Raw genomic sequence first — 24,117 nt, 5'->3', positions numbered from 1 at the left:
CCCAAAAGTATACTCTTGTCTCCCCCAAGGCTTCTCCTCCCCAACTCTTCTTATCTCAGTAGCAAGCAACTCCATTCTTTCAGTTGCTCAGGTCAAAATCTTAATCTTTCCAGACTGTCGTCTTTCTTTAACATTCCTCATCCAATCCATCCTGTTGGCTCTACCTTTTGAAATCTATCCAGAATCCAACCACTTCTCACCACTTCAGCTAATGCTACTCTTAATTCAAGCCACCATCATCTCTTGCCCAGACTGCCTAACTAGCTTCCCTGTCAGCATTCTTACCCTTCTGTGGTCTGTTCTCGACAGAGTAGCCAGAATGATCCCATTGAAATGTTATGTTCTGTGACTCTTCTACTCAGAAACCTCCAGTAGCTTCCCACGCTTCAGAATAGAACCAGAATCCTTGCAGAACTGACAAGATCTGACATGATGTGATCCCCAGAGAGGGAATAAGTAGTTTTTTCTCCAGGTTTCCTATTCTCGCAGGTACAAGTAAGATTACACATTCCTGGCCCCTTGAAACTGAGTGCGGCATGTGACTAACATGCTTTGCCAGTTAAGTGCTGGTGGGAGTTGTGTGTCACTTTCAAGCGGCAACTTTCTGAACCAGTACACAATTTTTTATGCTTTCTTTCCCTCTGCCACAGAGATGGCAGCACTGTAGATGATGACCACTTCATCAGTGTGGGTTCCAGAGTAGGTCCCCTACTGTGAGTCTGTAGCATGAACTCCATGTTGTTTTAAATCTCTAAGATTTGGGGGTTGTGCACACACAGCATACCCAGCCCACCTTGATGGAAGAACTTGGCTACCTCTGGTGTCATCACCTTTTCCCTCTCACTCTCTGTGCTTTGGCCACAGTGGCTACTCCCTAATCTTTAAACATGACATGCACACTCCGGCCTTAGGGCTTTAACTACTGAAATTCCCAGTAAAGTGTAAAAAGGAATCTTTACTCTTGAAACATTGATTCCTCACGTTTTAAGGTTTCTTTTAAAACACCTATTATGGTAGACTTAATAATACCAAATTAATATTTCTGTCTACAGGATGGTGCATTTGTTTTGGATCCAATGTGTGGACTTGGAACAATACTTTTGGAAGCTGCTAAAGAATGGCCAGTAAGTTCTAAAGTTTGTTAAACCAGGCAATATATTTCTTTTAATTAGTATATATATGGTCACTTGACAATTATTTACAAGTAGATTGTCTGTTTGGGGATTATTATTTTTAATTATTTGAGTTACTATTTACTGTAGTTAAGATAGATAATGAAGGGTTAATTAAGTTGCTATGTTATTGCTTTAAATACTGTGATAAATTTAGGAAAATATAACAAAATTTCAATAATTAGTCATGACCTAGATCATACTAATCCTCAAGTTCTTTAGGCATTTGTAATTGTGAAATCTTAATAGACTTTAAAATCGTAATAGAAACTTTTGATTTTTTACTATTAATTAATATTTTAAAAGAATACTCTAAATATTTTTTAATCTGAATTTTAAAATCTGTGAATTTCACTTTCATCATTTCAGAAAATGCAAGTAGATTTTCTTGACTACATAAATTATTTAATAGTTTTATTTATTTACTTAAAGTATGAATTTCTTTCCCCATAGGATGTGTATTATGTGGGTGCTGATGTCAGCGACTCACAGTTACTAGGTGCATGTGACAATCTGAAAGCTGCAGGCCTGAAGGCTAAAATTGAGTTACTTAAAGTCTCTGTTATAGGTAAGATAATAAAAATGCAAAAATTGGGGCAAATGAACGTATGTAAATACATTTACACTCATAAAACAAGACTCATTTTCCATATATAAAGGTTTGTTTATACCCTGTAATATGTCTGTGGGGCTAATTCTCAGTTTACTTCAAGTGTCATAAATTGTTTATTTTTCAAAAGGTTCATGATTGAGAAGGAGCATTTATATAGTTTCGGTAAGCATTTAAGTAAAAGCATGGCTTTTTAAGATGTTTGTTGCATCTAAACCATTTCTCATATCATAATCAGGGATCACTTAATATGGGCATAAAATAAAGAGCAGTATGACAATAATAAAATCTCTGGATTTCTTTAAGATAAACCATATAAAATGTTCTGAATCATCTTACCTTCTTCTTGCCTCACAGAACAGTATCCCAGAGATACACAGGGGTAAGGAAATCACTCTTCCCAGTTTGCTAAATCAGTCCTGAAATAGGAAAGTCTGTGGCAAAGTGGGAAAGTTGGTCACCCTGTGAGGTAGAGAGAAAACATCACCCTCTCTTTACTAAAGGAGAATTATCAGTAACAAATGTGACTAGGAATCGAGTGTACTGAGTCCAGTCAAAATGGTATTTCCCTAAGATCCATGGCACTTAGACTACTTTAAAGAAGCCTCACATTCCTTGTTTCTCTCCTGTTCCCTTAGTACTCCTCTCTCCTGTAAAAGATTAGCACCTTTAATTCCCAGCTAAGAAAATTATATTCTCTTGGCAGTGGATAGGTCCCAGTATCAAACCTATAATCAGGAGAAACAAGATATTCTTTAAAAAAATCTTTTTATTATAGTGGAAAACTTGTAAAAATGAGTATCAACAGAAGAAAATATTAGGATGACTTCTGTGTTAAAGTTAATAAAGCAGCCCCAAAGAAGAAGTTGTGTTATTGATTGAGATCTAATAGCTGTTTGCTGATGATGATTAGTTTTCCAGCCTTTTTGCCAAGATTTTTAATAGGACTTTTTGTATGTAATACACAGCAAACTGGGGGGTGATTAGACTTTCATGAACCCTGATTTCTTTAAGAATGCTATTTCTATGAGACCTTTAAGAACACTGAAATTGCTGCATAAGTTGCTCCAGAGCAGTGGGTTTTCAAACACTTTACATTCTCCAAAGCACCTTGTAGGCATGAGGGAGGATTGTACAGAGTTGGCCATCGGACCTCTGCTGCACTCCCAATTGCACTTTTATCTTTTTTTTTATTTTGGGCATTTTCACTAAGATTTCACTTTTAAAACAAGCAAAAGTGCTCCGTTATTTAAAAAAAAAAAAAAACGGTTCTCTGTAGTACCAGGTAGCCAAATGAATCCTAGCTTTTGAAAGGACCACTCTAACTGCCATATTAAGAGCAGACTGTAGTGGGGGAAGTATGGAAACAGAGACTCGTTGATCTGGGTAAGGTATGATGGTGGCTTGGGCCAAAGAGGTATTCGTGGAGATGGTGAGAAGAGGTCAGATATATACTCATATCTTTGAAGGTAGAGCCAATAAGATTTTCCCAGATCACAGATTTTTTTGTTTCATTTTTAAATTTCCTGCCAACAAAAATTTATATAGTATTTAGTAAAGTTTATTTAAATTTCATTACATTTCTACAGAACTAGATACTATTCAAAATGAAAATTAGAACATCTTCTATCTTATCTACATCAAACTTAATTTAGAAGATTGATGGGAAGTAAAAAAGTACAAAGTATACTCAGAAGATGTGGATGTTAAGATTGGGTGTATTACCTTATGATAGTGTAACTTCTGAGAAGAAAATGTTAATATGAGACAGAAATTTAGATTTAATAATCAGATACTGTATTTAATTTTGTTTAGTGATAGTAGTCATTGTATTGATTATTGATTGTGTAGCCTTTCTCTAGTCTTAGGATTTAAGTAAGTGTTTGTAACCTTTTGTGTTCCCTTTAAAAATACAATGATGGCTATGGATACTCTACCTTAAAAACAAATAGATCTAAACATGCAAAATTTTATTAATTATGAAAAGGGAAATAAAAGTTGTAGAATATAATTTTATAAAAGGTTTTTCTAGACAACTACATGTATTTCTTCCTGGATCTGGCAACTTTCTGTGCAAGCAATATATTTAGAGATTTGAGTTTTCTGGTTAATTTAAAGTTTTACTTAACATATCATATTTTATCACACCTGAAAAACCAATTTTCAAAGAACAGAATATGATACTGTACCATTTATCTGTAGTGATTCTTTTTTTTTTTTTTGACCGGTAAGGGGATCGCAACCCTTGGCACAGTGTGATCTGCACTACGCACAGCCAGTGAGCACACCAGCCATCCCTGTATAGGACCCGAACCCGTGGCCTCGGCACTACCAGCGCCACACTCTCCCGAATGAGCCACGGGGCTGGCCCATCTGTAGTGATTCTGAAAGCATTTCAGAATCTTGTAATTCCTTAGAAACAATTTTATTAGCAATTCTAAATTTTATTTAATATGCAAAAATAATCCTGTGTACTTCAACTTTCTCATTATTTACGTTGTAAATATTTGACCTTTATGTAAGAGGATCTCTGATTTCTGTATTTCAGAATTGCCATTGCCTTCAGAAAGTGTCAGTGTTATTATTTCTGACATTCCATTTGGGAAAAAGTTTAAGTTGGGAAAGGATATCAAAAGCATTCTACAAGAAATGGAAAGGTAAGTTGTTGAATTTATTTCCATAATTTTTTTAGCTACTAGGCATTTAACCAAAATATATCATAGCTCTTCAGTTAAGGTCTGATTTCATTATAGTAATTTCCTAGAGTTTTTGTAATTTTCTAACATTTCAAGTCTGAAGTTCATCAATGAAATAAACAGTATTCCATATCATATTACACTATAAATTTTATTCAGAAAAAGTATTGATTTCTCATTATTGCCTGAAATTTGAATGTATGAAATAGCAACTATATTTCAATCACTGGGCTAGGTAATTTACATCTAATACTTATCAAAAAACCCACCTCCTATATATTAATCCCCCACACTTTACAGATGAGAAACTGGGGCCAAGAAAGATTAACTTTCTCATGATCACACCGCTACTAAACGACAGATCAGAATTCTGTTACATAAGGAACATTCACTAACACAAAATGGACAGCACCTTTATGATTGGCTGTGAAATGAAAATGCAGAAGTGTTATTCATCTTAATGGTTTCTAATGTTGGCCTAGAGAAATATAATTCGTTAGTAGTATTTCTTTGAGAGGTTCAAATGGTGAGGCCTAGATATATAACTTTCTGATCATTTAAGTTGATAAAGGAGAGAACCTAGAATGCACACAAGAATGAATGGACATGAATGAGAGGTCAGTTCATATTAAATTGTCTCAGCTGGGCATTCGATAAGAGTAGGTCAATGTAAATGTTCAAGAGCCTGCTATGTAAATAATGTGTCACCAGTTGAAAAAATGAGCCATGTGTTTTGGATAGAGAAAATTTATTGTCAAGGCTAACTTCTGTAAAGAAAATTAAAGTTTGACATGATGTCTAAGCCAAGCTAGCAGCCATCTCACTACATCTTGTGAGTGGGGTGCTCCATATGTTTCTTTTTGGGTTATTTTATTTCTAAACAATTTTCGCTGTTACCCAGTTACTTAACTCTTAACATATTACCTCAGATCTCTCTTTCTGGGCAGCCCCTACAATTCAGCATTTCCTGAGCACCTATACTCCCTTCTGCCCAGTATTACATTCCCTCGAGCACATTTTTGCAACCCTGACTTCATATTAAAATCATTTTGGGAGCTTTTAAAAACTATGATGCCCATTCTCCATCTCTCCCCACCAGGGCTGTAAATTAGTTGATCTGGGGTAGGACCTAGGCATCAGTATTTCTTTTTTTCCTTGGAATTGAAACATAATTGATTATACATATTTATGGGGTACAGACTTGACTATTAGTATTTATATATAATATATGATGATCAAATCAATGTTATTAGCATGTTCATCATTACAGATCATAAGTATTCTTTGTGTTCCTTACCCAATTACTCTCTAACCCCCCTCCCACACCCCCTCCCCCTTTCCCACCTCTAGTAACTATAGGTCTGTTCTCCCCTTCTGAAAGTTCAACGCTTTATTGTGTTCTTTCTTTCTCTTTCTTTCCTTCTTTTCTTTCTTTCCTTCTTCCTTTCTTTCTTTCTTTCTTTACTCCCTCCCTCTTTCCCACTTATGACTGAGGACATACAGTATTTCTCTTTCTGTACCTGGCTTATTTCACTTAACATGATTTTCTCCAAGCTCATCTATGTTGCTGCAAATGGCAGAATTTCATTCTTTTTTATGGCTGAGTAGTATTCCCTTGTGTATATATCCCACATTTTCCTTACCTAGTCATTTGTCAATGGACATTTAGGTTGGCTCCATATCTTGGCTATTGTAAGTAGAGCTGCAGTAAAACATGGGAATGCAGGTATCCCTTCAACATGATGATTTCTATTCTTTTGGGTATATACCCAGCAGTGGGATTGCTGGATTGTACGGCAGCTATCTGTAGTTGTTTGAGAAACCTCCATACTGTTTCTATAATGGCTTTACTAATTTATAGTCCCACCAGCAGTGTAGAAGAGTTCCCCTTTCTCCACATCCTCACCAACATGTGTTATTCTCAGTCTTTTTGATAATGGCCAGTCTAACTTGGGTGAGATGATCTCAGTGTGGTTTTGATTTTCATTTCCCTGATGATTAGTGATGCTGAGCATTTTTTTCAGGTACTTGTTGGCTATTAGTATGTCTTCCTTAAAAAATGGCTATTTTAGCTTCTTTGCCCATTTTTTAATTGGATTCTTTGTTTTTTTACTGTGAAGTTGTTTGAGTTCCTTTTGTATTCTGAATATTAATCCCTGTCAGATATATAGTTTGCAAATATTTTCTCACATTCTGTAGCTTGTCTTTTCACTCTGTTGATTGTTTCCTTTGCTGTGCAGAAGCTTTTTAGTTTGTTATAATCCCATTTATTTTTTCTTTGATTCTTGTGCTTTGGGGGTCATATTCATAAAGTCTATGCCCAGTCCTACATCCTGAAGCGTTTCCCCTGTGATTTCTTCTAGGAGTTTTATAGTTTCAGGTCTTATACTTAAGTCTTTAATCCATTTTGAGTTGATTGCTATATGATGAGAGGTATGGTTCCAGTTTCATTCTTCTACACATGAATATCCAGTTATCCCAACAGCATTTACTGAAGAGGCAGTCCTTTCCCCAATGTATGTTTTTTGTGCCTTTGTCAAAGATCAGTTGGCTGTAATTATGTGGGTTGATTTCTGGGTTCTCTATTCTGTTCCATTGGTCCATGTGTCTTTGGCATCAGTATTTCTTTTTTTATTATTTTTTTTAATTTTTTTTATTTTTTTTTTATTATTTTTTTTTTTACCTTTTAATTCAGTTTCTCTATGAACTTTTTTTTTTTTTTTAATTTTATTTTGTCGATATACATTGTGGCTGATTATTGCTCCCCATCACCAAAACCTCCCTCCCTTCTCCCTCCCCCCCTCCCCCCCAACAATGTCCTTTCTGTTTGCTTGTCGTATCAACTTCAAATAATTGTGGTTGTTATATCTTCTTCCCCCCCCCCATCAGTATTTCTTAAAAGCTCCCAGGTGATCTGTTGTGCAGCCAGGGCTAATACCTACCACCTTTGAGCCTAAGCAGGTAATTTACCATCTATACCATTACCCAATTCATGACGAGATACTGATAGGTGAGAGCAGTGACTTGCATTTAACCTGGGACTTTCCAGAGAGACAATGGCTTAACCTAACTGAAAATCTTATTTTCCACAAGCCGGTGGAAGGCACTATTTGAGTAGACAGTCCTTTCAGCACTAGTAAATTCACCAAGCCTTTCTCTTGTCTGGGTTTGATTTTTATTCTAGGTAATTAAAAATGGGGCAGTAATGGATATGACTGCCCTCACATTGTAGCAGCTAGCTTAAATATTTACCCGAGAAGTAGGAAGATGAATATTCAGGATTTCCTACATAGAGTGCCTCAATAGTGCCTCAGTTCAAAGTGTATGTATTTTTTAATATGAGGGACTTTTCCTTCTCCTGCCACCAGCCCCCAGCCTTTATAATCTGACTTTTGACCTTTTATGGTTTGAGGTTTTATACAGGCAACATAGCATAATATAGTGGTTAACGTACAGCCTTTGGAGCCAGATTACCTGAGTTCGAATCTTGGCTCTACGATTTAATAGTCCTTCAGTTACAGGTAAATTGCTTAACCACTTTGTGCATACTCATTAAATAATACCTACTTCATGGCATTGTTTGGAGAATACAGTAGGTTTAGAACTCTTAGACCAGTGCTAGGCACCTAGAAAGTGCTCAGTTACTGTTAACTGTTACCTGATTTTTTAGTATAAGTCAGTTCAAATCCTTTTGAGAAGTAGGTGGGGATATATAAAAATATATCTAAGTACACATAATTTTTCTGCCAGTGGTTTACTGATAGTTTAAGGCTCTAGACATAAAATGAAGAAGATGGGGATTGTGTTAGTAAAAATAAGAAAAAAATACAAGAGGTCAGTAAGCCTGTTTATAAAAGGCAGTAGAAATAGTTGTTCCTATATGTTGTATAGAACTGAATTCTTCAAGAAAAAACATGCATTCAGAATCAAAGATTGTCAAACAAGTGCTTACTGTGGTGGCATGAGCTATGTACTCTCAGCTCAGTTTTTCCTCCTTTAATTTATTAAAGGATTAACCATTTCATGAGAACAGAGCATTGTGAGGAATTCAGAGAAGTATAATACTTGAGCTTTCTTCTCAAGTATAACCAGGTAAAACACATGAGAAAAATTAGAAATTCAACTTGCTCAACTTGCAGGACGGAGAAGGCACTGTGGGCCAAAGAGGCTTGAGATGGTTTTAAGAAAAAAAGCAAGATGTCAGTGAGATTTGGAAGTAAGGAAAGAATAAGAAAGGAGACCGCATCGTATTTTATATATGCAGATGTTCAGTAAGTATTTCTTGAGTGAATAAGTGAAGCAAAAGGCATGTTCAAGGAACAGGACGTATACCAGACTGCCTGGAGCAGAGAATTTGTAGTAGGTGGTTAAGACCTACTGTGTTCCATCATGAAATCATTTAGTGTTATTTGTGTCATCTACCACTAGTCTTATAGGTTCATATGCAAAAGAGAAATCTTTTATGTTGTTTGATACATAGTTTCCCCAATTTATTGACCACAGAATTTTTTTTCAAGAAATAATATTTTATACTCATCATCAAATACTCATATACATATTAGTGTTCAGAGGAATACAATTTAGGAAATGTTGCTTTATAATTTCCAAGTAGCCTTCTTAGTAAGAGATTCTGTGCATATTGTACATGGAAAGATATCTAGAAGGACATTCATCAAAAATGTTAATCTCGGGCTGAGCCCGTGGCGCACTCGGTAGCGTGCTGCGCTAGCAGCGCGGCGACGCTCCCGCCGCCGCGGGTTCAGATCCTATATAAGGATGAGCGGTGCACTCCCTGGCTGAGCGCCGGTCACGGAAAAAAAAAAAAAAAAATGTTAATCTCTGAGTAGCAGGATTTCAGGTGATTTTTTTCTATTTTCTACCTTATTTGAAAGATTTACAGTAAATACATTAGCGAACATCCTGCTAGGCATCTTGTCATGTATGTATGCGTGAATAGATACATGCTTTTAGTTGTACATAAATAGGATTGTCCTTAATTTACTGTACTGTAACTTGCTTTTTTTCACTCAATGATATGTCATGAATCTCCTTTCTGATCAGTTGCTGTAATGTACATTATAATTTTCTATGGTTGCCATAGTATTATGCTATGTATTTGTACCATTATATTTCTAGTATTTATGGATGAACATGTGGGTAATTCTCAGGTTTTTTTTATTTTAATAAAAACAGTGCTCTGAACATCCTTGTACAAACATTTTTTCGAATTTACTATATGACCAAGTTGCTTAAAACCACAGTGCCTCAGTTTCTTCATCTGCAAAATGATTCTAATACAAGGGGACTTCAAAAAGTTTCTGGAAAAAATGGGATTAAAATATAAAAATGAAAAATACAAACTTTATTTCTCAACATAATCTCCATCAAGTATAAGATACTTTTGTAAGTGATGATACCAGCCATTTAGTTCATCCCCAAAGAATGGAGGGTCCTGGCTAAACCAAGTGAAGAAAAATATGTGCTCTTTAAAGATTTTTTAAGACTAGGAAACAAAAAGAAGTCAGAGGGAGCCAAATCAAGACTGTAAGGTAAATGCCTAATGATTTCCATCAAAACTTGCAAAATTGCCCTTGTTTGATGAGAAGGAATGAGCCGGAGCAGTGTCATGGTGGAGAAGGACTCTCTGGTGAATGTTTCCTGCACGTTTTCCGGCTAAAGCTTTGGCTGACTTTCTCCAAACACTCTCATTATAAGCAGATGTTTTCATTCTTTCACCTCCAGAAAGTCAATAAGCAAAATGCCTTGAGCATCCCAAAAAACTGTTGCTGTGACCTTTGTTCTTGACCGGTCCACTTTTGCTTTGACTGGACCACTTTCCCCTCTTGGTAACCAGTGCTTTGGTTGTGCTTTGTCTTCAGGATCATGCTGGTGAAGCCACGTTTCATCTCCTGTTACAGATCTTTGAAAAAAACGCTTCAGGATATTGATCCCATTTGTTTAAAATTTTCATCGAAAGCTCTGCTCTTGTAGTTGTGGCCCCTATCAAGCAGAAAAATATGCTTAACTGTAATTTTTCAGTCTGAATTGTGTAAGCTGAACCAACTGAGATGTCTGTGGTGTTGTCACTGTTTCTGCTGGTAAACGTGGGTCCTCTCATATTAGGGTGTGAACAAGATTAATTTCTTCTTCACAAATTGATATAGATGGTCTGCTGCTGTGGGCTTCATCTCCAACATTGTCTTATCCCTTCTTAAAAAGAGTTATCCACTTGTAAACTGCTGATTTCTTTAGGGGCAGTGTCCCCAGAAGCTTTTCCTGAAGCATCAGTGATTCCACCATTCTGCCACCCAAGCTTTGCCATAAATTTGATGTTTGTTTTTGTTTCAACTTTAGCAGAATTCGTGTTGCAGTAATAGGGGCGCTTTTCAAACTGATGTCTTGTTCTTTTCAGTGCCTCAAACTAGATCCTGTTCAGACATGTTATAACAAGTTAGTATGAGTTTATTTTGGCACAAAAAAATTTTGAAATCCATGCACTTTTTTCATAATATGCGTTTTCATGAACCTTTCGAAGACCCCTCATAGAACATACTTGAAAGGATAATTCTGAGAGTTAAATGATATGTAATACAAAGCATTTAAAATAGTGCCTAGCACATAATAAGTGTTCATAATAATAAGCACATAATAAGCTAATTATTAGCTGTCATCACCATTATCATCACTATTATTCCACTTCTACTATCATATCTTTTTATGAGTGAGATTGCTGGATCAAAGGTTTTATATATACATTTTGTATTTTTGATACACTATTGCTAAATTACTGTCAAAAAAAGTTATACCACTTTCTGTCTTAAGGAGTACTCATTTTTTCATAATCTTGCCATCCTAAGTATCACAGCTTTTATCTTTAATACAGTAGATAAAAAGTTCTCTCTCTATTATTTTAATTATAGTTTACATGTTTAGAGATTTGTGTGTTTGCTTGCCTCTGTCCCATGGTGTACAGCAACATCCGTCTTCATCCCACCTCCTCCTCGTCTCTCAGTAGAAGTTTTTCTCTCCTAGCCAGGGTTTATCCTCTCACTTCCGTCCTCCTCACCCATTGTGCTCTGCCCGCTTCTCATTCTTATCTTCAGCCTGTTCCTCTCCTCGTTCTTTCCAGGAGGTTCAGTTATCCCTTCCCGGGTACTCTTGGTGGTCTTTGCATATCCCATGCACTGTGCCAGGCCCTGGGGATAGAGCAGTGAGTAGGACAGGCAGGGTCCCTGACCATCCAGTGTGGGAAGACTGATTGCTAATGAGTAAACAAACAGGGTAAGTTCAGACCATGATTGGCACGATGAAGGAAATAAGACAGGATACTTTGCTGGAGTTTGAGGGAAAAGCAGTGGCTGTCTTAGAGAGGTGGTCAGGAGAGGCCTGTCCAGAGAGGTAAAATTTGAACTCTGGGACCTGAACGGTGAGACAGCACGCCTGGCGATGAGGTTAAACACAGAGGGCGCAGTAAGGCCACGTGTCCAAAGGGGAGCAGCAGCTTGGTGAGTTTGAGCAAGGGCAGGAGGGTCGGTGAGCACAGGGAAGCCGGCAGGCAAGGAAGGAGAGGGGGCGAGGGTCCCCTCACAGGGGACCTTATGTGTGCAGCGTTTAGAACTTACCTGAAGTAATATGAAGCGACTGGAGAGTCAGCAGGGATTTACGTTTGTCTTCTGTGTGGGAGGAGCGACAATGGAAAAGACCTGTCCGTCAGGAGATTGCTGCTGCCATCCAAGCAGAATATGAAGTCAGTGAATATGTGATCGAGTTTGGAGACAGAACTGTCTTTATTTGTTGATGGCTTGGAGGATGGGGAGCTACCAAACTCCTTCCGTCTGTGCCGGGCATGATGCAGATTCCCTTTAGCTCTCGGTCTTCCCGCTGTCATGATGCTTCCTACCTGTAGTTCACACTTGACATCTCTGCTTCCTCTCTTCCAGTCCTCACTGGACTCCAGCAGACCAGCACCTGCACTCAACGAGAATTACTGTCCCCAGTTCACCAACGACTCCTTATAATCCTGGTCACCTGTTAGTCCTGTAGCATTTGACACTTTTGAGACGGCTCCCTCCTTGAAACTGTATTCCTTTGGCTTCCATGACATCACTACTGGCCAGATTTTCTCTTAGGAGATCTGCTTCATGAGCTTCCCTACTCTGTCCCTCCTGAAATGTTGAGTCCCTACTCCTTGGCCCTTTCTTCTCCCTCTGGACTGCCACCCCAGATGATCCCATGTGGCTTTAGCCACCAGTTACCATTGGACACTCGTACATCTCTGCCTTGAGTCCGGGTCTTTCTCGTGACCTCCATGCCGTGTAGCCAGCTGTTGGTTGGAATCCGTACTTAAATGGTCCTTGGGCATGTCAGCACACTCTGGACTAAACCCTGCTGTCTTCCTCTTCCTCCTCTGCTTTGCCCCCGCGCTGAGCCGCTTTCAGTGCTCCTCCTCTTCACTGCATCCTGTCTCTGCTGCTTTTCCTGCCTCCAGCACCCTCTCTTGCTCCTGCCCCTCACTGTCACTTTGCTTGGCTCACAGCATGGCTATCTCATCCTCTGGGATGTGCTCCCACTCTCCTGTGCCTGGTTCAGGACCCAGCTGATGTGTTCCCAGGCACCTCACAGGTGCCCTAATTGTAGCATTTATCACACACTTTATCTCTTCACTTACCTCTCTCTCCCTCTGTTCCACAATCCCTGCAGTAACTCACAGGACTGTATGTTCACGGGGCTGGGTCACGGGACCCAGGAAAGAGCATCTTCATCCCTTTTCCCCGTAAGTGCCATACAGACTGTGGTTGAATGATTGAGAAATGAACTCTCCTCAGAAGCTGACATTTCAAGGTCTGCCCTTCTTTTTCTAATCTTCCCTTTGCCATTCCTTTGCTCACGTCCCAGCTCTTTCCTGGTGACTTTCGTCTGCCTTTAATATGTGCTGATTCTTTAGGATTCTGTCATTCCCATTTTCCTTTGTACAGTCATTTGTTAGAATGTGCCTACAAATTACTTTGAGGCTTGCCTCTTAAGTAGAGCAAAAATAGATAATTAAAGCAGATTTGTACTAGGAATTTCATAATTACTATAATGAATATGTATTATGGAAGATACTATCTAATTATCAAAAGTCCTGTATTTAAATAGATAAAATTTAATTTCAAATTAGAGACACCAAATATTTTAAGTAAAGTGGGTTTGTTTGCTGTCTAAAAAGAAAGAAATACTCACACCAATTAACATTTTTTGTCACAGAGTGCTTCATGTCAGTGGAACCATTGTATTGTTGCTTAGCGAAGATCACCGCAAGTGCCTTAAAGATTGCAAAGAGAGCGGCAGCCCTTTGAATTCCAAGGGCAGCGACACAGATGAACCTGGGATTGAAAGGTGCCCGAATCCTGAAGAAAAAACTAACATATCTAAAACAGTGTTATCTTCATTCAAAGCCAATAACCAGGAATGCTTAGACAAAATGCCACCGTTTGGCTCTTTGGTGCCAGTGGAATGCTACAAAGTTAGCCTTGGAAAAACAGATGCATTCATATGTAAATATAAGAAGTCACACTCTTCTAGACTATAGCAGGCTGCCTGTCATAAGCCCGACTCAAGTCCTTGCACATAGCTGTACAGGAGAAGTTTGTTGTCTCTAGGATTCTTCATAGTGTCCGCAGAGTTCCAAGGAAACAAATTGCCTTGAAGTCAGGAGGTGTGACTCGCGGACACAGGTTTTAGAGGTTCTGCTTTATACTCTAAAGTGCTTACTGTTTTGGCAAAGAACATTTAGTGAATATTTTTAAAAGACTCCTTAAGTTCTGTCTTCTGCCAGAATGTAAAAAGATCCGTTCTGCCATGCATTTTTTCTGAGCAGAAGCTTCAACTTCACAATAAAAGTTTTCAGGGGTTCACATAAGTGTATCAAAACACAGGGTCAGTGATATTTTAACTCTCAGATTTTTAGAAATGTAAAAACCTTTATATGTAACTTCTTTTGATATTAAACTTGATTTTTTGTACCTGTAATTTTCTTCTCCATTGGAATGAAAGTAATTTTATTTGCAATGAGTTTGATGTGTCCCATATTATGTAAAACATCAGTGAGAATAATAATAATATGAATTAAGCCAGTCTCCTTCAACATGACGGAAAAAGAAGTTTGCTTTTTTTCTAAAAGTAGTAATTGTCACCTCACCTTTATTTATAGAAATCCAATGTGTTTCTTGTATTATTGAGAAAAAGAAACAGGAAGTTGATGAAACTATATGTTCTAATTTAATTTTTTTCAATAACCTGATATAGTGTGGTTCAACTTTTTGGCTGCGTTAGTAGCATTTGAAAAACCTATCTAGGGTTAGGAAATTTCTCACCTGAATCTCACCTCTCCAGAGCAGAAGTCAAAACATTTGCTTTCCAGCCAGAGTGTGGATGTAACCTAGGCCCCTGGTATCAGGGTACACTCACATGTGCAAGCTGTGGCGTTTGTGCCCACCAGAATATTCCTGTCCTGAGGCTTCGGCAGTGCCCCTGGCTGTGTATCCTCAAAGCTTCTCTCTGGACTTCCTAGAAAATTCTAGTAGCTACCTATTACTCTTGAACACATTCCATTTTTCCTAAAACTACCTAGATTTGGTTGTGTTGTTAGCAACTAGATCTCTGATATGGATATTGATACTTTGAAGGGTTTCAAGCAACAAGCCCCCAGAAATGTGAATCTGTTTTTGGTTATCTGGCCTGGTTGGGTTAAAAGCAGTGAGGATACAGCCAGTATTATAGAAAGTTTATGGCATGTGATGGTGAAAAAATTCAGTATTCATGTGCTTACCTGATGCTATAGGAAACGTCAGGAACCTGAGGAATATGAGCACTATGGGTGGGCTGTCTGGTCTCAACAGAACATGACAGCTGAAAGAAAAAGAACAAGATTCCCATAGTCCTTAATCCTTAGGTTAAAGCAGTGGTCTCAGTCAGGGGCAATTTTGCCCCCCAAGGGATATTTGACATTGTCTGCAGACATTTTTGGTTGCTGCAATGTGGGGGCAGGACGGGTGGGGAATACTACTAGCATCTAGTGGATAAAGAACAAGGATGCTGCTAAACATTCTACACTGCACAGAACAGCCTCTCACAGCAAAGAATTATCTGGTCCAAACGTCAACAGTGTCAAAGTAGAGAAACCTTGGTTTAAGGCATAGCAGGAGGTGCCAGGAATTTCCTATGAATATGCCAAGAGAACCTCTTACTTCTGGTATCTGTAGGACTGAGGTAGCTGAAAAGCAGAGTGTGACCATGTGGAATGCTGAATATTATCGTTGAATTCACATCCTAGCTGGATCCCGTAGGTGAAAAATCAGTGTTTGGTTAGGAAAGAGAGGGACCCTGAGGATTGGGAGTGGAGACACAGGAAAGGATTTGGATGACTCAGATTACTTCAAACCCCACTCTGCCTCCTGTGCCAGTGCGAAGCAGCTCCTGCCTCCTTGACTGATGAGGCTCTCTTGAAGATGCTGGGGTAAGCCAGTAGTAGTCCCTTACAAGGAGAGACCAGTTTTCTTCATGCCTTTCATACCTCATTTCTTCTAGGACTGTAACTAACATCAGAATCAAGAAGTCTTTGGGATCTGGGAGGAAAGGGCTGGCACGTCAAAATTCCAAACATTGCTAATTGGTAAGACAAAATCTTGGCAAACACGAGAGGATGGATTATGTCACAGCCAAGAAAGGTGTGACAAGATAAGATATGATTTTAGATCAGGTTAAATTTGTTGATTTGGGTGCACTTAGCAAAGGTTCTGGATTGGACATGCTAGGATGAGCAGCTGGGAGGGGTTCTAATGGTATGATCAGTTGGTTGAAACCTGGATTCAATGGTGGCACACACAAAATGAAGTTAAATGTCAGAAATTTGTAGATAGAATATAGAGGAAGAATTCCAAAGACTTAGGGAGGTAGGAATATTGGAATGGTTTTATGATGCTTACCTGTTCTCCACCTATGTCCCCAAAAGGCCCAGAGAGCATGTCCTTCACCACAGCATTGAAAATGCATTGGGGGTGGGGAAAGCTCGGTGTGGTTGGGCTCCGTAGGCTAAGGGTGCAGGCAGGGCACCGCCATTGCAATGAGCTTCCTGACCTCAGTAGAGAAGATCAGATCTCTGAGTGGCCAAAAAGCAGTACATAAAGGCCAGAGAAAAAGAAGCATGGGAACTAATGGGCAGCAAGGCTGATGTGTCTGAAAGGTCTCATCCTCAGGGTCTTGGGTAACGGCTAATCAAGCATGATATCCCTAGAGTCCCTCAAATTCCAAATAGATGAAAGTCTACTAAAGTCCTACTTCATATGCATAACCAAAAAAGTAACTTTAGGACTGGCAAGGCGGGATCTAACTTGAACCACTGTAAAGTCATAGCCCATTAGCCAATTCCCAGACCTGAGTCATTTCACAGTCTACAGCCCTTTGAATGAGGAGGAAGGAAGCTGGATACCTTTGAGAAAGGAGCCCTCCCATCCTTCCTAAAAAAAGATCCCAACAACTTACCGAGATAACTGTTCACTGAACTTTCAGGTACTGGCTGGCAGTGGCTCCAAACCAGCCCTAGTCCCTGGGAACCAAGTGCCACTGCAGTCCTTTGGTCAGAGTGGAGCTGGGGGGCTTAGGTGATAAGTGGATGTTTGACCCTAGACCACCTCACAGTAAGTCCTATCACTTATTCATACAACAAATACTTATTGCACATCTACTATGTGCCAATTCCTTGGGGAACATTAGTGAACCGAAGATCCCTGACCTGATAGGACTTAAACATTCTAGTAGGGGATACAGATAAGAAACAATAGACATAATAAGTAATTTATTTGGTTTGCAAGGTGATAACAGTAAGGGACAGGGAGTAAAGCAGGGTAAAGTGTTTGGGGAGCACAGGAAGATAGGGATAGAAGTATTTTGCATTTTTAAATAGGTCATCCCTCATTGAGAATGTGAGATTTCAGCAAATATTTAAAGGAGATGGGGGACTGTTCCAGGCAGAAGGAACAGCCAAGGCAAAGGCACTGATGCGCTTGAGAAATAGCAGAAAAAAAGCAAATGTGACTGAAGTAGAGTGAGTGAGGGGCAGAATGAGAGATTAGGTTAAAGATTAGATAGTAGGCGACAGGAGGGGGTGGCAGGTTAGATCAGATGGGGCCTTGAAGACTATTATAAGGACATTGGCTTTTAAAACCACTGAGAGAGTTTTGAACAGGATCTAACATATATTTAAAGGATCACTAACTGCTGCATTGCAAATCGATTGTAGGGAGGCAAGGGTGGAAATCAGTTGGGAGTTTTGTGCAATAATTTAACCAAGAGCAAGTGGTAGTTCACCCCAGGATAGCAGCAGTGGAGGTGGTGGGAGGTAGATAGATTCTGAGTATATTTTGAAAGCAGAACTGGCAGGATCTGCTGATGTGTTTGATGTGTGGTGTGATAGAGAGGAGACAGGAATAACAACACGATTTTTGGCCAAGCACCTGTAACAATGGAACTTCCGTCAAGTGAGAGAGGAAAGGCTGCAGATGGGAGGGAGGGCAGGTTCGGTGGGGGATATCAGAAATTCAGTTTTGGACTTTCTAGTCTAGACATTCTAATTTAGACTTCCTAAACAGTTTGAGACTTGCTAATTTTGAAACGTGCATTAAACAAAGTGAAGATGTCAAGTAGGCAACTGAATATAGTTTAAGAAAAAAATCTGCTCTGGAGATATATTAGGGAATTGTCAGTATTTAGGCGGCATGAAACTGAATGGGATCACCAAAGGATTGAGTGTGGGAGAAAAAGAAAGAGGATGAAGACTGAGCCTTGGATTCCTCCCATACTAAGAGGTTGGGAGAAGAGGAGGAATCTGCAAGGGAGACAGATGGAGCAACCTGTGAGGTAGGAGGAAATCCATGTGCGTGGTTGCCTGAAAGGCAAATTAACAAAAAGTATGGAGGAGGGAGTGATGGACCCTATAAATGCTGCTAACTCACCAAGTAAGGTAAGGACTGGAAATTGACCATTGGATGTAGCAGTGGGAAGTCTTTAGTGACCTTGACTGGGAATTTTGGTAAAGTGGAGGGGGAGCGAACCCAGACTGCAGTGGGCTTAAGAGAACATAGGAAAGACCTGAAGGTACTAAGCATAGATAACTGTTTCAACTAGTTTTTCAAAGAAATGGAAGAATTAGCATATAATTTAACCATGGTTACCGGTGGAAAGGCAGCATACGGACATTTCTTTTATGATATACGTGTTCCTGAAAATATTTTAATTCTCAAATTCATGCACTAGAAATAACAATTTGTGGGGAAAAAATAGGGTTGGGCTGACCATTCCAAAACTATCTAACTTTGCAACCTGAGCACTAACTAAAATACCCATCTCAATCAAATATTAGCATAATTAAAAGACATGTTATATTTCTAATAAATGAATGCATCAGTAAATAAAGGACTTCACCTTTCCAAGAAAAGAGGAAAGGCACCTTGATAGAATTGGGTACAAGGAACAGCAGAAACTGCTGAGTTACACAATAAGCACTTCCAAGGTAGAACCTGTGACCAAGCTGAACCAAGAGCATGCGATGATGGCATCACATAAAGTGCTTTATTCTTCTGCAGCTTGCGCATTCAGCCCATGCCACTGGTGTCCTTCACATTCAGCTGCTCTTATCTGGTGACAAACATTAATGTGCTAAGGGGGGAAAAGATCACTTATGAACCAACCCAATTTCCACATTATAGTGACATCATCCCCCTACTTAGCAATCATATTTGATTTAATGCCCATTACAGAAGCACATATTGTAGGAGAAGAGACTGTATGTGGAAGCAGATGCTGGAAGGTGGGCGGATGTGGTGGTGGTAGACTGTGGAAGTTCTGACTCCTTCAATTTCTCACAGAAGAACTATATGGTAATTTACCCAGCTCCTAAGTCTGTAGTTAGAATAGCTACCCTCAGCAATTGCAAGATCCCCACAATTACTTTCTGGACCATGGAGCAAGGGTGTCAGTTTATTAGAAGGGCCAAGTTCACACTCCTTAGGCTCCCTTTTCCTACCAAAATAGCCAACAAAAGCAGTACCATACTTTTGCAGAAGCTGCAGATATTAGTACTGATAAGAAAGGCACTCATGCTTGATGGAACTCTTCAGTATCCAAAGGCAGCCTGTGTCACCTTTGGATTTGCTGCTCTGGCTCATTTACTTTTAATGGAGGCCTGGGCAGGAGAGGGCTGTCCAGCTGGTGCAAGCCACGCTGTAAGCAGCTCTACATTAACGCCCTCATGACCCAGGAGATTAAGAACATTGGGAGTGTCTGGGGCAGATCTGGATGCTGTGTGGCACTCACAGCAAATCCCAACAGGGGAAGCACAGCTGCAGCCTCTCAGCTTTTGGAGCAAAGCCAAGCTCTCTTATGCAAGTAATTATTCTCCTTCTGGAAATAACTCTTGGCTTGCTGCTGGGCTTGCTACTGAGGGCCTGACCACAGGACACTGGGTGACAGTGTGACATTTTGAACAGGAGGTGATCTGAGCCAGCAAGCCCAAAGCTCTGCAGGCACAGCCCAGCAGCCCCCCGCATCAGGTGGCAGTGGTGTGTGTCAGCACTCCACATGGCCAACCGTGTTCAGAGCTGCAGGGGAGCTCAGTGCCTCATCCCCACAGTGTGTCCCCTCCCACACCGCTGTGGTCGCATGGAGAATTCCTGATGAGCAGCTCCCCAAGGAGGAACAAAGTCAAATCTGGCTTACAGATGACTGCAAGTTTTGCCCACTCCTGCAGGAATTTACCTGCAGGGGCATTTCCACCCCACTCGGGGCAAGGAACCATGGGGAAATGGAAGCCTCCCAGAGAGCAGAACTTGAAGTGGGCCACTTTGCACGCTGTGCCTAGAGAGACGGCCTGAGAGGCAGAGCCTCACCAAGTCACGGGCAGTGGCTAACAGTTTGGGTGGATGGCCAAGGACATGAACGAAGGTCTGGGGAAGAGGCATGTGGATGGATATCTCATAATGGGCCCCAGTATGGGAGAATGTTTGTGTCCATTGGAACTGTTAAGTTTGGCCTAAAGGTTTCTCAGGCCGTAGACATCACATACACATCTACCTAACTTGATGTGTAAACAGACCTACTCTGTAACAAGTAGCCAAGTCTCAGCCAATTGCAGCAGCCGAACATCTGTTCAAACCATATTCAAATCAGGCAAATGACCAGCTGTAACCAATCCATCTATTTCTGTGCCTCACTTTCATTTTCTGTACATCATTTTCCATTTTCTGCTCATAAATGTTATCAGGCCACGTGGCAGCCTGGGAGTCACTCTGAACCTATTCTGGATCTGGAGGTTGCCTGACTGGCAAATTGTTCTTTGTTCAATCTCTCTTAAATTTAATTTGTCTAAAGTTTTTCTTTTAACAGAATGGCTACAAGAGGCCCCACCATGGAGGAGGTTCTAAGCGTGCAGGTGGCAGACTGGCCTGCCCTGTGCCCTGTGGACCTCAGTCTGCCCACTCCACAGCCACCCAGGTACTTGTTCAGGGGCCTCGTGGACAAAGTGGCCCTGGCTGCAGGGGTGGAGACAATGCACTGGCCCAACAGGGACTTCTCACCAAGGCTGACATGACCACTGCCACTGCTCATTAATTTGCAGCAGCAGCAACCAACCCTGAGATTTGTTATAACACTACAAATTGGAGGGGAATTATATTGGAGACCCTTCCCTCATGGAGAGGGCACTAATTTGTCCTCACTGAAATAACATTTGTTCTGGAGTTGGATTCTCCATACCTGCCAGCAAATTTCTTTGGACTCACCAAATTGCCTTCATTACTATCATGCATTTCCATACAACAGTGCTTCTCACCAAAGAGCTCACCTTACACTGTTATGAGTGAAAGAAGAGACTGAGGCTTACAGGATTTCTTTTTTTTTCCCATTTATCCCCACCTGAAACACATGGCCGTATGGCACAGTGGCACTGAACGCTCGGTTATGGCGCCAGCAGGAAGATAACTTCTTGAGAGGGTGAGATGCCATGTGTGCGGGGGGTGGGGTGGGGGAGGCAGTTGTGTGGGAATCTGAGCTTGAATGCAGCCAGCCCCTACTTCTGCGGGAAGGAGTGCCTCAAATTCCTAGCTGCCCTTTGTCTGTGTGATCCACTGTGAGCACCCAGGATCATCCATGTGCAACCCTGCTCCTTACAAAATAGTTTCTAAGACAGGATTTCTTCTGTCAGCAGACACAACAATGAAGCCATTGAATTAGGAGGTAAGACCACCACCTGTTTATTTTGGATTCTTGAGTCCACTGCACAGAAAGGCACAAAGGGGGTTAACTGCGTGGGCTTCAGTGTTTGCTCCTAAGAATCAGGAAGAGGTATGTCTAGAACCCAGGGCCAGCCTAGGTTCCCACCAAGACCACAGCAGAGACAAATATGTCCTTGCAGATAATTTACATGGAGAGTGGGGGACTAGAAGGAGAGAGAATGGAAAGGTAATCCAAGAACGCACGATTGAGTGGATCACCACTATGAGAAGCTGGGATCTGAACGTGTAGAGCCCCTCCAAAGAGCTGTGTAGAATGCAAGCCAGAACTGTCCACCCAAGGGGCAAAAAAATAGAGTATTCACCAGCTCCTGTCCCCCATTGGTCAAGAGAAGGATGACTTTCAACTCCCTCCCACTTTTAGGGCTTTACCTTGTTGGGAAAATAGAATGGTTTGGTCAGGACCCTCGCCTCAGGGCCAGTTGGGGTGGTTCAGTAAACAACTTGTGTGTGTGAGGGTGGAGTTAGTGTGCATGCACGGTGCCACAGCTTGGCAAGCATCTACCTCAGGCGTCCACTCCGCATGGCCAAGCTCTCAAACCTATGGCTCCAAGGACCTTTCTGCCAGTTACCTAGCTCACAGACCTGCATGTGAGGGGTCTGGTGACCCAGCCTGGCTTGTGAAGGGTTTGGGACCCAGTCTGGACAATGGGCTTGAGGGGTCCGTGAGCTCCAGACCCAGCCCGAGTGGGACAATTGGCGCAGTCAGCAGGATTACAGGCACATAAAAGAGCTCGACAACTGGCGTAGTCATGTAGCTTTACAATTGGCGACGTCAGCAGGACTCTGACATTAGCCCCAGCACCACACACCTCAACAATTTAATGTGTAATTTACAGAATGTCAAATGGAACTAGAAGAGGAATAGAAACCACCCAGAAATCATGTTCTTGAAGTGGACGTGTTATCTTTATCAAAAGGAGAGAAAATAAAAGAGGATAAGCAGGTTTTATTTGTATAAAGGATAACTGCATTATGATCCATGGAAACACTGACTGGAAGAAATTTAAATATGGAATAAGAAAGGCTGTTGGTGTCGGGCATCCAAAGGGTGAATCAGAGTGGTAAATTATCACATTTTCAGGCTACTCAGCACCTTTTAAACACTTTCCCAGTGTTTGGGGAATTTTCCACCTTTTGGGTCCAACCTCTCCAAGGCAGAACCAGAACACGAATTTTCCCAGCCTGCATAATAGGTGGAATGGAGGCCAGACACTGACATAAGATTGTTTGATACAGACGTGAGCGATGTTGAGCAAGCAGGTGCCATGGAACCCACTTTCTAGGAGGGTGGCAGCAGAAGCACCTGGCCTCAGGGACCAGCAGGGCAGAGGACAGCCTTCAGGGCCCAGCACCAACAGTGTGAGCTGCAACATGGGTGCCTAGTGGGTCTTTGAGGCAACCATCCTATTGTATGGTTTGGATGGTGTTCCTGGTTGTATGGCCCCAGACTCATTTTCTGGCCCTCTGGACCTTTAAACCATATGTTTAAAATAAACTCCTTTTCTTCTCATCTGCCTAGAGTGGATTCTGTTTACTGTGACTGAAGAGTCCCACACACCGAGGTTACTGAAGCGCAGTCCCATCCTGCAGCCACCGCATGTGTCGTTCTCAGTGGGCTGCCTCCATAGCTTTCGCATTTTTTCTTTTACCATATTTTCCAGGCATCGAGTTTATCATTCTTTGCTCCCCGCTCCCCAAAACCACTTTTAGTGTTTTGGCCTCTCAAAGATTTTGAATAATACAGTCTTTTTCAGTGTGTGCCTAAGCCTGAATTCCATCTTTAGGAGAAAAGAAAAAAATGTGTGCGAGTGACCGTCTTTGAGTATGTGACCAAGATGCAGCAAATGGCAGGTAGAAAAATGCATTTCTTCATTGACTTGAGTGACGGTGGCATAGATCATAGGAGGTACAGATCATAACATTCTGACGGTCTCAGTGTCCTTCACAGAATTGAATCGTGGTTTTAGTTTCTGCTAAAATGTCTTCAATATCAAATGCACAAGACAATAATTTTTTTGAGAATTTTCCGAAATTTAAGGATATCTTCTTGTTGGAGCGTTATTTTACAGTATTTTTTTCTCCTCCAGCACAGGGCACAGGGTGTGGCACACAAGAACAATGAATATTTCTTGAACTAAATTGAACTAGCTCCTGGTAGGAGGGAACGAATAAATGCCCATAGATCTGAGAACAGTGACTCAAGGGGACATTCTGAAACCATCCACATGATGAATATAGTTAATAATAGAGTACTGTACCTTTCAAAATTGCTGAGAGAGTGATTTCAAAATGTTCTCACCACAAAAAAACGT

The 24,117-nt window shown here is 40.8% G+C and overlaps 1 protein-coding gene across 5 annotated transcripts in view; it reads left to right on the top strand.

Moving 5' to 3' along the window:
* Positions 1-14,531, top strand: part of THUMPD2 (THUMP domain containing 2) — a 37,256-nt gene extending 22,725 nt beyond the window's left edge. For 2 of the 5 annotated variants that reach the window (XM_063078112.1, XM_063078115.1), the window contains 4 exons: positions 1,053-1,124; positions 1,626-1,740; positions 4,331-4,439; positions 13,725-14,531. In XM_063078112.1, coding sequence (XP_062934182.1) covers positions 1,053-1,124; positions 1,626-1,740; positions 4,331-4,439; positions 13,725-14,049 — 621 coding nt within the window. In that variant the 3' untranslated portion in view covers positions 14,050-14,531. Of the gene's footprint in view, positions 1-1,052; positions 1,125-1,625; positions 1,741-4,330; positions 4,440-8,617; positions 8,866-13,178; positions 13,320-13,724 lie in introns of those variants that run through there. The other 3 variants (XM_063078113.1, XM_063078114.1, XM_063078116.1) reach the window with 3 other exon arrangements.
* Positions 14,532-24,117: the final 9,586 nt, after the last annotated feature.

This window comes from Cynocephalus volans, chromosome 14 (assembly GCF_027409185.1).
Source record: "Cynocephalus volans isolate mCynVol1 chromosome 14, mCynVol1.pri, whole genome shotgun sequence".
NCBI lineage: Eukaryota > Metazoa > Chordata > Mammalia > Dermoptera > Cynocephalidae > Cynocephalus > Cynocephalus volans.
Note: the sequence above shows the minus strand (reverse complement) of the source record. Positions and strands in the feature narration are given on the sequence as shown.